This window comes from Engystomops pustulosus, chromosome 2 (assembly GCF_040894005.1).
Source record: "Engystomops pustulosus chromosome 2, aEngPut4.maternal, whole genome shotgun sequence".
NCBI lineage: Eukaryota > Metazoa > Chordata > Amphibia > Anura > Leptodactylidae > Engystomops > Engystomops pustulosus.
The window spans coordinates 24,970,647-24,988,175 of NC_092412.1; the positions used below are offsets into that span (position 1 = coordinate 24,970,647).

The 17,529-nt window shown below is 49.7% G+C and overlaps 1 protein-coding gene across 15 annotated transcripts in view; it reads right to left on the reverse strand.

Moving 5' to 3' along the window:
• PICALM (phosphatidylinositol binding clathrin assembly protein) overlaps positions 1-17,529 on the reverse strand; it is a 60,044-nt gene that overhangs the window by 21,745 nt on the left and 20,770 nt on the right. For all 15 annotated transcript variants that reach the window (XM_072134040.1, XM_072134045.1, XM_072134054.1 and 12 more), the window contains exons 3-9: positions 13,678-13,753; positions 13,483-13,585; positions 11,360-11,453; positions 8,372-8,483; positions 8,042-8,148; positions 3,244-3,285; positions 533-618 (exon numbers count right to left, since the gene is read on the reverse strand). In XM_072134040.1, the coding sequence (XP_071990141.1) occupies positions 533-618; positions 3,244-3,285; positions 8,042-8,148; positions 8,372-8,483; positions 11,360-11,453; positions 13,483-13,585; positions 13,678-13,753 (620 nt within the window). The remainder of the gene's footprint in view (positions 1-532; positions 619-3,243; positions 3,286-8,041; positions 8,149-8,371; positions 8,484-11,359; positions 11,454-13,482; positions 13,586-13,677; positions 13,754-17,529) is intronic.

Below are 17,529 nucleotides of genomic sequence, written 5' to 3' on the forward strand. Positions count from 1 at the left end.
GTGTACTAGGATGACCTGCAGCAGACGAGGTGTGTACTAGGATGACCTGCAGCAGACGAGGTGTGTACTATGATGACCTGAAGCAGACGAGGTGTGTACTATGATGACCTGCAGCAGACGAGGTGTGTACTATGATGACCTGCAGCAGACGAGGTATGTACTATGATGATCTGCAGCAGACGAGGTATGTACAATGATGTTCTGCAGCAGCAGCCAAGGCATGTACTATGATGTTCTGCAGCAGCTGAGGTGCGCATTATAATGCAATTACAATGCAACCACCTATATAGTGTAGTAGCACTACCCAGCGATATGTTTCTGCAGCAGAGACATGTGATGCCTCTGCGGCCTCTTTGTATAATCCTCAGGTTATAAGAGGAGATTGTGCCGTTCTATAACATGTGAATACACACACAATGTAATGCTACCTAATAGTGCAGAGAGTCAATAACCCGACGATCACACATCAGGGTGACTCATGTACTAGATGAGGACCCCCTCGAGGGTACTTGACTCTAGGACTGCAATCTACCTGCTCGCTGCCGTGGAGTCTTTGATTTTCTTCCCTTCCAGAGAGGCTAAGTGTTGTTCCAGGGCATCGAGTAGACTGCTAGGAGCCTGCGAAGATAAAACATCCAAGCCATATGAGCATCCGGATGAGACGTATTCCCATTTATTCAGCAATATTAAAATACCGGTGGTTGGCACGAGAAAACCGCTAAGGCGGAAGGTAGGGAGCTGCCAATGCTGACGGGTGATGATGGGGTGACGGTGGCAGCTATGGGCAGAGAAGATGCCAAGAGAGGCCGGAAACCTGAGCTGCTAACAAACAATGAAGTCATCCCTGGCCAGAGGTGGAGAGACGCAGGAAGAGGAAATGAAATGAGGTTTTAGGTTATGAACATGAAAAGTGGATTTATGTGCCGATATATCAAAATGTACAGGCCCAAATGAGCCCATTGTGAACAGGGGGCTCAGGGGATGAGCTGTTCATGTGGCTGGTTCTGCCCGACTCCACAAAAGGATCATGGATATATGGATTTTGTGTACTAACACCATAGAAGAACCATATAGTCTATAACAGTGATGGCAAACCTTTTAGAGACCGAGTGCCCAAACTACAACCAAAATCCACTTATTTACCAGGAAGTGCCAACATGGCATTTCAAGCAGTAACTGCTAACCAGTAACATTGCTACCAGTTCTTCTACATCATTCAATTGTATTGGCTCTCCTAAGGCCACCAATACAGTTGAAAAAGGGTGGGCAAATAAAATCAGACCATCATTGTAGCTTCTCTCCAGGAAGAATGGTGGGTCAGCAGGATGACCTCTGCAGTTCTGTCAATACCTTCTCACTTTTCCCACTGTTTCAAACAGCCAATAAATTGTAGGATTTAAAATCGCGCTGACAGCAGCATCCCTTAGATTGCTTGGGACTGCATGAAGATTTGGTGGATTTGGTCCTGTTTGGTGAAATTGGAGCGATTGCCTTGAGTGCCCACAGAAAGGGCTCTGAGTGCCACCTCTGGCACCCGTGCCATAGGTTCGCCACCACTGGTCTATAAGAACAATCACTGCATAATAAACCCTTATCTGCTATCCACAGTATAAGGGATAACTGACTGATTGTGGTGGATTCAAACTCTGGGATACTTAAATATGGGGTACCTTGAGGGGTTTCATATGAATTGGAGCTCAGGCTGCGCCTATTAACTATTATGGGGTTTCCATGTTGGATTATGTATCGGACAACTGTCCTGAGAGTTCTAAAGAAGTGAATGTACTGCGTGGTTTAGCTCTATTCCATATGGGTTACTTGAGTGGGGTAAGGGGGGGGCAGGGGCTTTTGCTTGGGGGTCCCAGGGAGGAGAGTAACAATATTTAGAGAGGGAATAAGAGTATATTGTAACAAAGGTACAATGAGAACATTCATTTACATTTTAAGGGATATTCCAATAGTACAAAGTGATGACATCATATCAGTATATCATCACTCTGATCGCTGGTGGTCTGCACCCCCTGCACACTGCCCGCCCAATTCCTCCACATGTAAGTGAACCATTCAAAACTAATTTTTATCTAACTTTACTGACAATTACATTTTCTAAGAATATAGAATTTTGGACCAATTAAAAATGATGAAATTCCATCTGCCCCAAGCCACCACTAGAGGGAGCAGAAGATCCAATGAACCAATATGGTGATATATATTTATGTGAGGAGGCCAGACACACCTCAGGGAAATACAACTTATTGTTGAGTTCTGTGTAAAGGAGTTCGATATGGACTGATATCTATATGTGAATCTTCATATAATACTAGTCTTCAGGTTAAGATTCTCCAACTCGGACACAAAATCCATAGCAAAACTACAGAAGAATAACTATATGCTGCAAACCTGTGTCCCACATGGAGACATTCTGCTGACTTGTTGGTGAGAAACTTACTGTGATCTGCAGCGGATATTATGCACGTGATAACAGAACGGACAATGTGCGCTATATGTGGTCAGACCACCGGATGGGTGCATAGATCTGGGTGTCCTGCACATGTTGCGGCTGCCTGCAGCAGCCATTGATTATAGCAGCAGGATCAATTTATGATGTGAGATACAGGATTCACGCGCCAGTAGACGGCTGCGTTATAGAGGAAATCTCGGCACCATATATGAGCAGCTGGAGCCCAGACATCTGCACGGAGCGGAGCAGGGAAATTCTTCAGGGAATGTGCAACTAAACGTCAAAGGAAAAATTCCCCGGACACATTCCTCTGGCTGCGAGTCCTGAGTCAGTGGCTCCTCTGTGATCTGTGCAAGTTCACTCTCCCATGAACGTGGCTGCGTCCCGCCCGCGCCATTACTAACAAGAGACATCACATGTGATAAACTGGCAGCAACCTGAACGTCAACGGGGAGTTCCCCGATATCCTCCAGGGATTAAGGTGAATAACGGAGCGCCGTAGCTAGAAGTTACTGATCCAAAGCCATGGAGGCAGTGAGGCGCACTCTTACCTCTGGGACAAAATACAATGAGGTTTCTTCAATTTATAATCTAATGTGAACCAGTGCATGCTCATCTGAGCCAAGTGTGCATGTGTGCAAGTCAGCCAGGCATGGAAATACTCCCTTTTAGCACTAAGATTACAGGTTATGGCACAATTATACATCAGGCGGGGCCAGAGGGGTAGAGACTTCATCGTACCCCGGCCCACACCCCAGCAGTCTCCTAACACGTCCTCTTACCTGAGATAGATCGGGTATGTCTCCCCTGTCAATCCCAACTTGCTGCAAAGAAGAAAAAAAGAAAACACAATAAGCTGAAAGGTCAAATAAATTTCAGTTTAGAAAACCTGATATTGACCAATTAATACTGGAGTTCTTACAAAGGGGGATAAGGGTAAAGCTATGAAACAAGGGTTCGTAACCGCAGCTAGTGCAATTGCCTTATAGACTTACTGACCGAGACCCTTTTACACCTCCCCGTAGACAGCTATGGAGCTTGGTAGAGTGAGCACACAGGTGTCACCATACCGTCACTGGTTAAGAGAGCCTCCACCCCCCATCATTAATAAGATACACATACCTCTGTCCCCAGCCACCACTAGAGGGAGCTTACTGTATACACAAACCTCTGTCCCCAGCCACCACTAGAGGGAGCTTACTGTATACACAGACCTCTGTCCCCAGCCACCACTAGAGGGAGCTTACTGTATACACAAACCTCTGTCCACAGCCACCACTAGAGGGAGCTTACTGTATACACAAACCTCTGTCCCCAGCCACCACTAGGGGGAGCTTACTGTATACACAAACCTCTGTCCACAGCCACCACTAGAGGGAGCTTACTGTATACACAAACCTCTGTCCCCAGCCACCACTAGAGGGAGCTTACTGTATACACAGACCTCTGTCCCCAGCCACCACTAGAGGGAGCTTACTGTATACACAGACCTCTGTCCCCAGCCACCACTAGAGGGAGCTTACTTTATACACAAACCTCTGTCCCCAGCCACCACTAGAGGGAGCTTACTGTATACACAGACCTCTGTCCCCAGCCACCACTAGAGGGAGCTTACTGTATACACAAACCTCTGTCCCCAGCCACCACTAGAGGGAGCTTACTGTATACACAGACCTCTGTCCCCAGCCACCACTAGAGGGAGCTTACTGTATACACAAACCTCTGTCCCCAGCTACCACTAGAGGGAGCTTACTGTATACACAAACCTCTGTCCCCAGCCACCACTAGAGGGAGCTTACTTTATACACAAACCTCTGTCCACAGCCACCACTAGAGGGAGCTTACTGTATACACAAACCTCTGTCCACAGCCACCACTAGAGGGAGCTTACTGTATACACAAACCTCTGTCCACAGCCACCACTAGAGGGAGCTTACTGTATACACAAACCTCTGTCCACAGCCACCACTAGAGGGAGCTTACTGTATACACAGACCTCTGTCCCCAGCCACCACTAGAGGGAGCTTACTGTATACACAGACCTCTGTCCCCAGCCACCACTAGAGGGAGCTTACTATATACACAAACCTCTGTCCCCAGCTACCACTAGAGGGAGCTTACTGTATACACAGACCTCTGTCCCCAGCCACCACTAGAGGGAGCTTACTTTATACACAAACCTCTGTCCCCAGCCACCACTAGAGGGAGCTTACTGTATACACAAACCTCTGTCCCCAGCCACCACTAGAGGGAGCTTACTGTATACACAAACCTCTGTCCCCAGCCACCACTAGAGGGAGCTTACTGTATACACAAACCTCTGTCCCCAGCCACCACTAGAGGGAGCTTACTGTATACACAAACCTCTGTCCCCAGCTACCACTAGAGGGAGCTTACTGTATACACAAACCTCTGTCCCCAGCCACCACTAGAGGGAGCTTACTGTATACACAAACCTCTGTCCCCAGCTACCACTAGAGGGAGCTTACTGTATACACAAACCTCTGTCCCCAGCCACCACTAGAGGGAGCTTACTGTATACACAGACCTCTGTCCCCAGCCACCACTAGAGGGAGCTTACTTTATACACAAACCTCTGTCCCCAGCCACCACTAGAGGGAGCTTACTGTATACACAAACCTCTGTCCCCAGCCACGACTAGAGGGAGCTTACTGTATACACAAACCTCTGTCCCCAGCCACCACTAGAGGGAGCTTACTGTATACACAAACCTCTGTCCCCAGCCACCACTAGAGGGAGCTTACTGTATACACAAACCTCTGTCCCCAGCCACCACTAGAGGGAGCTTACTGTATACACAAACCTCTGTCCCCAGCCACCACTAGAGGGAGCTTACTGTATACACAGACCTCTGTCCCCAGCCACCACTAGAGGGAGCTTACTGTATACACAGACCTCTGTCCCCAGCCACCACTAGAGGGAGCTTACTGTATACACAAACCTCTGTCCACAGCCACCACTAGAGGGAGCTTACTGTATACACAAACCTCTGTCCCCAGCCACCACTAGGGGGAGCTTACTGTATACACAAACCTCTGTCCACAGCCACCACTAGAGGGAGCTTACTGTATACACAGACCTCTGTCCCCAGCCACCACTAGAGGGAGCTTACTGTATACACAGACCTCTGTCCCCAGCCACCACTAGAGGGAGCTTACTGTATACACAGACCTCTGTCCCCAGCCACCACTAGAGGGAGCTTACTTTATACACAAACCTCTGTCCCCAGCCACCACTAGAGGGAGCTTACTGTATACACAAACCTCTGTCCACAGCCACCACTAGAGGGAGCTTACTGTATACACAGACCTCTGTCCCCAGCCACCACTAGAGGGAGCTTACTGTATACACAGACCTCTGTCCCCAGCCACCACTAGAGGGAGCTTACTGTATACACAAACCTCTGTCCCCAGCCACCACTAGAGGGAGCTTACTGTATACACAGACCTCTGTCCCCAGCCACCACTAGAGGGAGCTTACTTTATACACAAACCTCTGTCCCCAGCCACCACTAGAGGGAGCTTACTGTATACACAAACCTCTGTCCCCAGCCACCACTAGAGGGAGCTTACTGTATACACAAACCTCTGTCCCCAGCCACCACTAGAGGGAGCTTACTGTATACACAAACCTCTGTCCCCAGCTACCACTAGAGGGAGCTTACTGTATACACAAACCTCTGTCCCCAGCCACCACTAGAGGGAGCTTACTGTATACACAAACCTCTGTCCCCAGCTACCACTAGAGGGAGCTTACTGTATACACAAACCTCTGTCCCCAGCCACCACTAGAGGGAGCTTACTGTATACACAGACCTCTGTCCCCAGCCACCACTAGAGGGAGCTTACTTTATACACAAACCTCTGTCCCCAGCCACCACTAGAGGGAGCTTACTGTATACACAAACCTCTGTCCCCAGCCACGACTAGAGGGAGCTTACTGTATACACAAACCTCTGTCCCCAGCCACCACTAGAGGGAGCTTACTGTATACACAAACCTCTGTCCCCAGCCACCACTAGAGGGAGCTTACTGTATACACAAACCTCTGTCCCCAGCTACCACTAGAGGGAGCTTACTGTATACACAAACCTCTGTCCCCAGCTACCACTAGAGGGAGCTTACTGTATACACAAACCTCTGTCCCCAGCCACCACTAGAGGGAGCTTACTGTATACACAGACCTCTGTCCACAGCCACCACTAGAGGGAGCTTACTGTATACACAAACCTCTGTCCCCAGCCACCACTAGAGGGAGCTTACTGTTTACACAAACCTCTGTCCCCAGCCACCACTAGAGGGAGCTTACTGTATACACAGACCTCTGTCCCCAGCCACCACTAGAGGGAGCTTACTGTATACACAAACCTCTGTCCCCAGCCACCACTAGAGGGAGCTTACTGTATACACAGACCTCTGTCCCCAGCCACCACTAGAGGGAGCTTACTGTATACACAAACCTCTGTCCCCAGCCACCACTAGAGGGAGCCTACTGTATACACAAACCTCTGTCCCCAGCCACCACTAGAGGGAGCTTACTGTATACACAGACCTCTGTCCCCAGCCAACACTAGAGGGAGCTTACTGTATACACAGACCTCTGTCCCCAGCCACCACTAGAGGGAGCTTACTGTATACACAGACCTCTGTCCCCAGCCACCACTAGAGGGAGCTTACTGTATGCACAGACCTCTGTCCCCAGCCACCACTAGAGGGAGCTTACTGTATACACAAACCTCTGTCCCCAGCCACCACTAGAGGGAGCTTACTGTATGCACAGACCTCTGTCCCCAGCCACCACTAGAGGGAGCTTACTGTATACACAAACCTCTGTCCACAGCCACCACTAGAGGGAGCTTACTGTATACACAAACCTCTGTCCACAGCCACCACTAGGGGGAGCTTACTGTATACACAGACCTCTGTCCCCAGCTACCACTAGAGGGAGCTTACTGTATACACAAACCTCTGTCCCCAGCCACCACTAGAGGGAGCTTACTGTATACACAAACCTCTGTCCCCAGCCACCACTAGAGGGAGCCTACTGTATACACAGACCTCTGTCCCCAGCTACCACTAGAGGGAGCTTACTGTATACACAAACCTCTGTCCCCAGCTACCACTAGAGGGAGCCTACTGTATACACAGACCTCTGTCCCCAGCTACCACTAGAGGGAGCTTGCTGTATACACAAACCTCTGTCCCCAGCCACCACTAGAGGGAGCTTACTGTATACACAGACCTATGTCCCCAGCTACCACTAGAGGGAGCTTACTGTATACACAAACCTCTGTCCCTAGCTACCACTAGAGGGAGCTTACTGTATACACAAACCTCTGTCCCCAGCCACCACTAGAGGGAGCTTACTGTATACACAAACCTCTGTCCCCAGCTACCACTAGAGGGAGCTTACTGTATACACAAACCTCTGTCCCCAGCCACCACTAGAGGGAGCTTACTGTATACACAGACCTCAGCAGCCCTGGATGAAAGGGTCCTGTGGTGTAGATTTCCTTGCAATCGGAGACATGATTGGGTGCGGGGTGTCAGCGCTCCTTACCTCTGCTACTTTCAAGAACTCCGAGATTCGAGTCATTCTAGTGAGAAACTTCTTATAAATGTCCAGTCCGTCCTTACACTGTGTCTTTTTCATGTCAAAATATTTTTCTGGAGGGATAAGGAAACGAATAAATTATTTTTAATCAAAATGAAAAACTAACAAGACTATTCTCAATTCTCAAATAAAAGAGCAAAACGTTAATACGAGTGAAATCGTCCCTCCCCGGTCTGTGCGGCGCATGTGCGTCCGGGCCCCCTCGCACCTGCTGATGATATATAAATAGAGATGCAGATCAGCGCCCGCTGTATAGGGCAAAGCGCAGATATTTACCTAGAAGATTAATTATCCCTTCGTTGTAAGCAGCGAACAGTCTGATGGCGTCTTTGAAGAGCAGCATGAACGCGGCGTTAATGACGCCATTTGTCAGCTCGTTGGCATTTACCTGGGGGTAGAGGAGAGCAGAAAAGATCAGAAAAAGCCTGTAATCTACTGAGCCATCCAGCGCCCCATGCTGCACAATCACAGAGCAATAAACAGGGAGTGATGAGCACCCGGGCACCAAGCGCTATACTTATAAGTGCCACCACACAATCCTGGTTTCCATTATAGAATATACTGTATTATATATTTAGTAAAATAGCTGTAACCTGGCAATTATTAGGCCAAATGGGCTGTAAATCCAAGATGTGATAACTCAGCATTAAAAGGGAATCTCCAGCCGCATACATGTTAGGAGGCAACTTGCTCATTGGAGGTCTGGTGGGGGTCTCAGATTAAGAGACCGGGGTCCGGCTGTCCACGGGGCAAAGAGAGACGCTGGTCACGCTTGCGCCGGGTGATTTATTCATCTCTATTACGGAGTGTGACGAGTAGGGTGCTCAGCAATCTCCGTCAGTGATGACTGGCGCAGACGACTCTTGCGTGATCAGCGGTTTACTTCACCTTGGGGTACAACGGACCCTCATTCTTGTGATCCATGAGGTCCCAAAACCAAGAGAGCAAGCGATCATTAACCGGTTAAGGACCGGGCCTTTTCCTGTTTTTTCATGTCCATTTTTCACTCCCCACCTTCAAAAATCTATAACTTTTTTATTTTTACACGTAAAGAGCTGTGTGACGGCTTGTTTTCTGCGTAACAAATTGCACTTCATAATGATGGTATTAAATATTCCATGCCATGTACTCTGAAGCGGGAAAAAAATTCCAAATGCAATGAAAATGGTGAAAAAACGCATTTGCGCCATTTTCTTGTGGGCTTGGATATTACGTCTTTCACTGAGCGCCCCAAATGACATGTCTACTTTATTCTTTGGGTCGGTACGATTACGGGGATACCAAATTTGTATAGGTTTTATAATGTTTTCATACATTTACAAAAATTAAAACCTCCTGTACAAAAATAATTTTTTTGATTTTGCCAACTTCTGGCGCTAATAACTTTTTTATACTTTGGTGTACGGAGCTGTGGGTGGTGTCATTTTTTGCGAAATTTGATAATATTTTCAATGATATCATTTTTAGGACTGTACGACCTTTTGATCACTTTTTATAGATTTTTTTAGATTTTTCAAAATGGCAAAAAAGTGCCATTTTCGACTTTGGGCGCTATTTTCCGTTACGGGGTTAAACACATTGAAAAACCGTTATCATATTTTGATAGATCGGGCATTTTCGGACGCGTCGATACCTGATGTGTTTATGATTTTTACTGTTTATTTATATTTATGTCAGTTCTAGGGAAAGGGGGGTGATTTGAAATTTTAGGTTTTTTTATTATAATTTTTTTTTTTTAAACTTTTTTTAATTTTTATTTATACTATTTTTCAGACTCCCTAGGGTACTTTAACCCTAGGTTGTCTGATCGATCCTATCATATACTGCCATACTACAGTATGGCAGTATATGGGGATTTTCTAACTCATTCATTACAATGTGCTATCAGCACATTGTAATGAAGGGGTTAAAACGAAATAGCCTCGGGTCTTCGGAAGACCCGAGGCTACCATGGAGACGGATCGCCGCCCCCCGATGACGTCACGGGGAGCGGCGATCCCAGGTAAGATGGCGGCGCCCATGCGCCGCTATCTGTTTGAGGCTGCCGGCAGCTTTGCCGGCAGCCTACGCTGTAAAAACACCCGCGATCGGTGCTAGCACCGATCGCGGATGTTACCGGTAAGCCTTTGCTGCAATATGCAGCAAAGACTTACCGGCTATGGAGAGGGCTCGGCCCGTGAGCCCTCTCCATGCAGCGCGACGCGACCGCCGCCGTGAATACACGGCGGGCGGTCGCGAACCGGTTAAGTTAACCCCTATCCACAGGATAGGACTAACTAGTAAGCGGATGGAGAACCCCTCTAAGAGACTTGTCACAAGACAAGAAAATTATCCGCCGTCATCTAGTATTGGGTCGATTGAGTTCTGGAAACCCAATTGTTTACAGGAGCAGGAACCTTTCACCCTATGATCGAATGTGATATATACAAGGGACTGATTGAAATTGGGGTTCCCAGTAGTGGTTGTTATCTGATCATTAAAAAGGGGGTCTGTCATAGCCCAGAATAGATAGAATAGCTGGGCACACCTACTAGTACAGACATAGCCAAGTACAGTACTACCATTTGAATCAGTAGCAGGTAATGGACCCCAATTCCTTTATCTTTGGGGGTCCCAATGCAGAGTTCCCCACAGATCAACAAGTTATCACATCTTAGGGGTTTACGTGTTGTGACTGAACAACCCTAAGAGCATCATCAGGGGCATGTAAAATATTCAAAGGGGCAAATCTTATATACAGTGGGGTCCCCTAGTCCCTTTGATGAAGAATGGGGTCATATATTACACACCAGTACAGTAAACTATATCATACATTTCACCACCGTTGGGGAGACCCCATCCACCCCAACAATAGGGACCCAAATGTTTATCATGTGACCGATTTCTTTCTGTTCCTATATAACCTGTATTAATGGTGGGGAGGGGGGTGTAGGACACAGGCTTTATACAGAGGACACAATCCCTATGTGAAGGTATCGATCACATCATGTACAGCCGCCCAAGTCCACGCTAGAAAAAGTTACTGATTTACAGGGTCAAAGTTCTGAATAATCGATAGCAATGGCTATGAGTAATGTGATTTCGTAGAATAGGGTGGATTTTACTGCAAAGCTCAAAAGTCCAAAAGAACTTGGTGACGGAAATATGAGAGATGATCAAAACAGCCTGGGATAGGGAGCAGTGATCCCTACACCAGTAAGATGCTAGATCTGGCTTCCTCGAGGATGATAAACAGATGTTGTGACACGGCGCCATTCTACTTACATTGAAATCGAGCAGGGCATCCATTTGGTTCTGTATGATGGGCATGGTTTTTAATAATTTCTCAGTGTTCATTGTTCTCATCACCCCATCAGCCCTAAAAAACAAACAAACACAAGGTTCATTCATTAGGAGACGCCAAGACATTGCTCAACACAAGGAAGAGGCTCCTGGCAGCTAATAAAGGCCCATTATTACATCAGCAGCTACTCACAGACACATCCACGTGTACTGGGAAGGCAGCCGAGACCATATAGCACAGACTATAGGTCACCTCCTATATACAGAGCATGTACAGCCCTGTACATGGCCCAATCACCTATGCACATACATCTCTCTTGCATGGAGTAGCTCCAAATACAAACCTACCCCCGTATGGCTTATAGCTATGCTTATATCCACATCCACCCAGCTCTCTCTTCTCCTCTCACTAATAAATATATATAAATAATTAATAAGTTAACACTTCTGCACAGGAAAAAGAACAGTGGGGGTCCGACTGCCAGGGATCTAACTGATAAATCATAGGGACCCCCATATGATGCATAGAACGGAATGGCAAGTCAACTTGTTTTGCTGCTCCATTCAATTGTATGGGAATGACAGAAATAGCTGAGCATAGCGCTCTGTTTACTCCGAATGGAGCGGCAAGGTGCATGCTTGTCCTGCCGATCCATCACTTAGGGAAAACAGGATCTCTACACGGTCAGAACCCCCACCTATCCGGTATCCTGTGAATAGGGATAACTTTTTAACCAATATGTACTGTGCATATACCTGTCTGGCTTTTCAGGCAAAGGCATATAGCCATAAGTCCAGCACAAAAAGGTGGAGAGGTAAAAGGATATTCTTTATTGTTCAAGGATAAAAGCCTCCATACAGGACATCACAGGCGGCGTCACAGACCGACGCGTTTCGACACAACAGTGTCTTTATCAAGGTCTAAAACAAACACATATGGACTTACTATTTAAGGAGACCGTGTCCAAGAAGCTCCGCCCCGCGCCGCTGAGAAGCTGGTCACGTGACCGGAGCCGATTGGACCGGAGTCAAAATAGATATAATAAAACATCACATTATGATAAAAAACATCAGCATATTTGGTGAGATAACCACACGGAGAAGGATACAGATTTCGTATGTGATAAGGCAAAATATTGCTTAAAGCGTCTAAAACAAAGCATTAGATATATCTTAATCAAGAGGATTGAAAGAGTATTACAGATCGACATGGATAACCAAAACGTGGAATGAACTGATATGTAGGTATGGACTGACATTTTGTCAACATTTGCTAACATTTATCAACATTTATCAACATTTGTTAACATTTGTCAACATTTGTTGTTAACATTTGTCAACATTTGTTAACATTTGTCAACATTTGTTAACAGCTGTCAAATGTTAACAAATGTTGACAAATGTTAACAACAAATGTTGATAAATGTTGATAAATGTTAGCAAATGTTGACAAAATGTCAGTCCATACCTACACATCAGTTCATTCCACGTTTTGGTTATCCATGTCGATCTGTAATACTCTTTCAATCCTCTTGATTAAGATATATCTAATGCTTTGTTTTAGACGCTTTAAGCAATATTTTGCCTTATCACATACGAAATCTGTATCCTTCTCCGTGTGGTTATCTCACCAAATATGCTGATGTTTTTTATCATAATGTGATGTTTTATTATATCTATTTCGACTCCGGTCCAATCGGCTCCGGTCACGTGACCAGCTTCTCAGCGGCGCGGGGCGGAGCTTCTTGGACACGGTCTCCTTAAATAGTAAGTCCATATGTGTTTGTGTTAGACCTTGATAAAGACACTGTTGTGTCGAAACGCGTCGGTCTGTGACGCCGCCTGTGATGTCCTGTATGGAGGCTTTTATCCTTGAACAATAAAGAATATCCTTTTACCTCTCCACCTTTTTGTGCTGGACTTATGGCTATATGCCTTTGCCTGCTGTGTCTACGGTCATGCTCCTGACCGGTCCGTGCACATTAGGACAAGAGGGGTCGTCCTCATTTGTGGTGTGAGCCGGGGCTGGAGGTACTTGTTACCGACTGCATACTTTTTCATTGTCTGGCTTTTCCCTCCAAGCACTTAACCCTTACAAGACTTACCCTCTTTTTACTTTGGTGAAGTCAAAAGCGACCTGTCTGTAAGACACGGCCTTTTCGTTCAGGTAGCGGCTGTATCGGCGTATAAACGTAGACATGTCATAACCTAGAGAAGAATAGGGAGAGTACATCTCATCACGTGCACACATTACTAGAAGATGGACCACAGCGCTCGTCTGCAGGGGACAAACAACTTACCTTGAAGTCCACTTTTGTCCAAAAAATTGCTCAAATTGAACAACGTGTTGCGTGATGCCAGATACTGGATAAAGCGCTACAAAAAAAAGGAGAAAGACTCAATAAGTTTTTCCATCTCACATGAAAACACTGAAATGTTACCATTTCAAAATACAACTTATCCTGCAAAAAAACAAGCCCTCTTATGGTTATATTGATGGGGGAAAAAAAATTAAAAAGGCGAGAAAGAAAAACAAAAAAGTGTAAAAAGTATTGCATTGAATTCGCCCAGAAGAACAAAGCAGATGACTGGACATCCCCTGTAAGTGACTACTACAATTACTATTGTGTCTGCTATTATCCTACCTATAATACCTGACCTGGGGAGAGCACAGGTGATACACAATACTGAGGGGTGCTGGGCCAGGCCTGGACTCATCGCGTCGGGGGGGCAGGAGTATGGAGGCCTCATCAGAAGTTAACATAGAAAATCCTTATCCAGAAACCAGAAAGTTAAAGATCAAAGCCAATGACCTCAACCTGGACTCTTCACAGTGATAACAGCTACACGCTGCCTGCAGAGGAGGCCGCACTATGGGGTGCACAGCGCTGGGGACCAGACCAGGACAGGCACCGGAAAGTAACATCCAATTATTGTGCAGAGAGCAGCCAGAAATACTCCACAGCTCAGGTGGATGAGGGTTCAGTTTTATTGAGGCGTCTGGCTTCAGGTGTAAAGATGACAAGGGGGAGGGGCAGGATGAGGAAGGGGCCGGGGGAGGGGCAGGATGAGGAAGGGGCCGGGGGAGGGGCAGGATGAGGAAGGGGCCGGGGGAGGGGCAGGATGAGGAAGGGGCCGGGGGAGGGGCAGGATGAGGAAGGGGCCGGGGGAGGGGCAGGAAGGGGCAGGATGAGGAAGGGGCCGGGGGAGGGGCAGGAAGGGGCAGGATGAGGAAGGGGCCGGGGGAGGGGCAGGAAGGGGCAGGATGAGGAAGGGGCCGGGGGAGGGGCAGGAAGGGGCAGGATGAGGAAGGGGCCGGGGGAGGGGCAGGAAGGGGCAGGATGAGGAAGGGGCCAGGGGAGGGGCAGGAAGGGGCAGGATGAGGAAGGGGCCAGGGGAGGGGCAGGAAGGGGCAGGATGAGGAAGGGGCCAGGGGAGGGGCAGGAAGGGGCAGGATGAGGAAGGGGCCAGGGGAGGGGCAGGAAGGGGCAGGATGAGGAAGGGGCCAGGGGAGGGGCAGGATGAGGAAGGGGCCGGGGGAGGGGCAGGATGAGGAAGGGGCCGGGGGAGGGGCAGGATGAGGAAGGGGCCGGGGGAGGGGCAGGATGAGGAAGGGGCCGGGGGAGGGGCAGGAAGGGGCAGGATGAGGAAGGGGCCAGGGGAGGGGCAGGAAGGGGCAGGATGAGGAAGGGGCCAGGGGAGGGGCAGGAAGGGGCAGGATGAGGAAGGGGCCAGGGGAGGGGCAGGATGAGGAAGGGGCCAGGGGAGGGGCAGGAAGGGGCAGGATGAGGAAGGGGCCAGGGGAGGGGCAGGAAGGGGCCGGATGAGGAAGGGGCCAGGGGAGGGGCAGGAAGGGGCCGGATGAGGAAGGGGCCAGGGGAGGGGCAGGAAGGGGCCGGATGAGGAAGGGGCCAGGGGAGGGGCAGGAAGGGGCCGGATGAGGAAGGGGCCAGGGGAGGGGCAGGAAGGGGCCGGATGAGGAAGGGGCCAGGGGAGGGGCAGGAAGGGGCCGGATGAGGAAGGGGCCAGGGGAGGGGCAGGAAGGGGCCGGATGAGGAAGGGGCCAGGGGAGGGGCAGGAAGGGGCCGGATGAGGAAGGGGCCAGGGGAGGGGCAGGAAGGGGCCGGATGAGGAAGGGGCCAGGGGAGGGGCAGGAAGGGGCCGGATGAGGAAGGGGCCAGGGGAGGGGCAGGAAGGGGCCGGATGAGGAAGGGGCCAGGGGAGGGGCAGGAAGGGGCCGGATGAGGAAGGGGCCAGGGGAGGGGCAGGAAGGGGCCGGATGAGGAAGGGGCCAGGGGAGGGGCAGGAAGGGGCCGGATGAGGAAGGGGCCAGGGGAGGGGCAGGAAGGGGCCGGATGAGGGGCAGGAAGGGGCCAGGGGAGGGGCAGGAAGGGGCCAGGGGAGGGGCAGGAAGGGGCCAGGGGAGGGGCAGGAAGGGGCCAGGGGAGGGGCAGGAAGGGGCCAGGGGAGGGGCAGGAAGGGGCCAGGGGAGGGGCAGGAAGGGGCCAGGGGAGGGGCAGGAAGGGGCCAGGGGAGGGGCAGGAAGGGGCCAGGGGAGGGGCAGGAAGGGGCAGGAAGGGGCCAGGGGAGGGGCAGGAAGGGGCCAGGGGAGGGGCAGGAAGGGGCCAGGGGAGGGGCAGGAAGGGGCCAGGGGAGGGGCAGGAAGGGGCCAGGGGAGGGGCAGGAAGGGGCCAGGGGAGGGGCAGGAAGGGGCCGGATGAGGGGCAGGAAGGGGCCGGATGAGGGGCAGGAAGGGGCCGGATGAGGAAGGGGCCGGATGAGGAAGGGGCCGGATGAGGAAGGGGCCGGATGAGGAAGGGGCCGGATGAGGAAGGGGCCGGATGAGGAAGGGGCCGGATGAGGAAGGAGCCGGATGAGGAAGGGGCCGGATGAGGAAGGAGCCGGATGAGGAAGGAGCCGGATGAGGAAGGAGCCGGGGGAGGGGCAGGATGAGGAAGGAGCCGGGGGAGGGGCAGGATGAGGAAGGAGCCGGGGGAGGATGAGGAAGGAGCCGGGGGAGGATGAGGAAGGAGCCGGGGGAGGGGCAGGATGAGGAAGGCGCCGCGGAGGGCAGGATGAGGAAGGCGCCGCGGAGGGCAGGACGAGGAAGGCGCCGCGGAGGGCAGGACGAGGAAGGAGCGAGGCGAGTTGTTGCCTTTCTTTAAAAATAAATATTTGGCCTGAATAACTACTACACATTTACATTTTTTTTATGCCAGTGCACCAGACCTTGTGGCCACACCCATGGTGCACTTAACAGCTCATTTGCATAATGAAGATTTCTCATATTTTCTTTAGTCCAGTGTGGAGCTTATCCTGCCCTCCGTGGCTGCACACCTGTCACCTTCATGGTTCCTTTTTTTCTTTTCAAGTCATAGGGAACGTTAAAAATTACCAACTACTGTATAGAATAACCGGAGCAGGCAGCGGCGTCACCCGCAGGACACATTCCTCCTCACGTCTCACATTGTTATCTGTCCTCCCTGGCTTCTTACAGACTGTACAGGAGGAAGAGAAAGAGCTGCAGCGAGGTGTGTCTGGACAAAGCGGCATGAAGGCGCAGTGACTGTCAGGTGACTAATGAGCGGAGTCCTGACCTGGAGCAGCAGATGTGCACCGATCACATTTCACTCCTCACCTCATAATGAAGCAGGAGGAGACTCCAGGGGAAATGCACCGACACACTGAAACGCTGCAGCGCTAGAAATAAGGAGTCCTGTATATAGAGGAGCCATTGCCCATCTATCAATGGTCATACACACACAACCCCAGATCTATGGAGAGACACCCCTGGGGGATACAAGGATCAGACAAGCCGGAGTCACTTCCTATTCGGTCATGTCATCAACACTTCCTGTACTGTGGAGATCACATCAGTGCAGTCATCCCCTCATCACAGGCAGCAAAACATTTAAAGGGAATATATACGTTAATCACAGTGTATGAGGTTAATAGCAGCAGGACTGCAAAATATGAATTTATCTTTTAGGATTGAGCACTAAGGGAGAGTCCTCACACTGCTGTGCTCTTGGCTCTCTGCAGCAGGTGTAAGGTATTGTACTTTGAGAGATGAGTAATCCTTCCTCTGTGTATATTAGTATAAGAAGGAATATGAAATATCTATGCATCTTGCAGGATTGTACAAAGGGGAA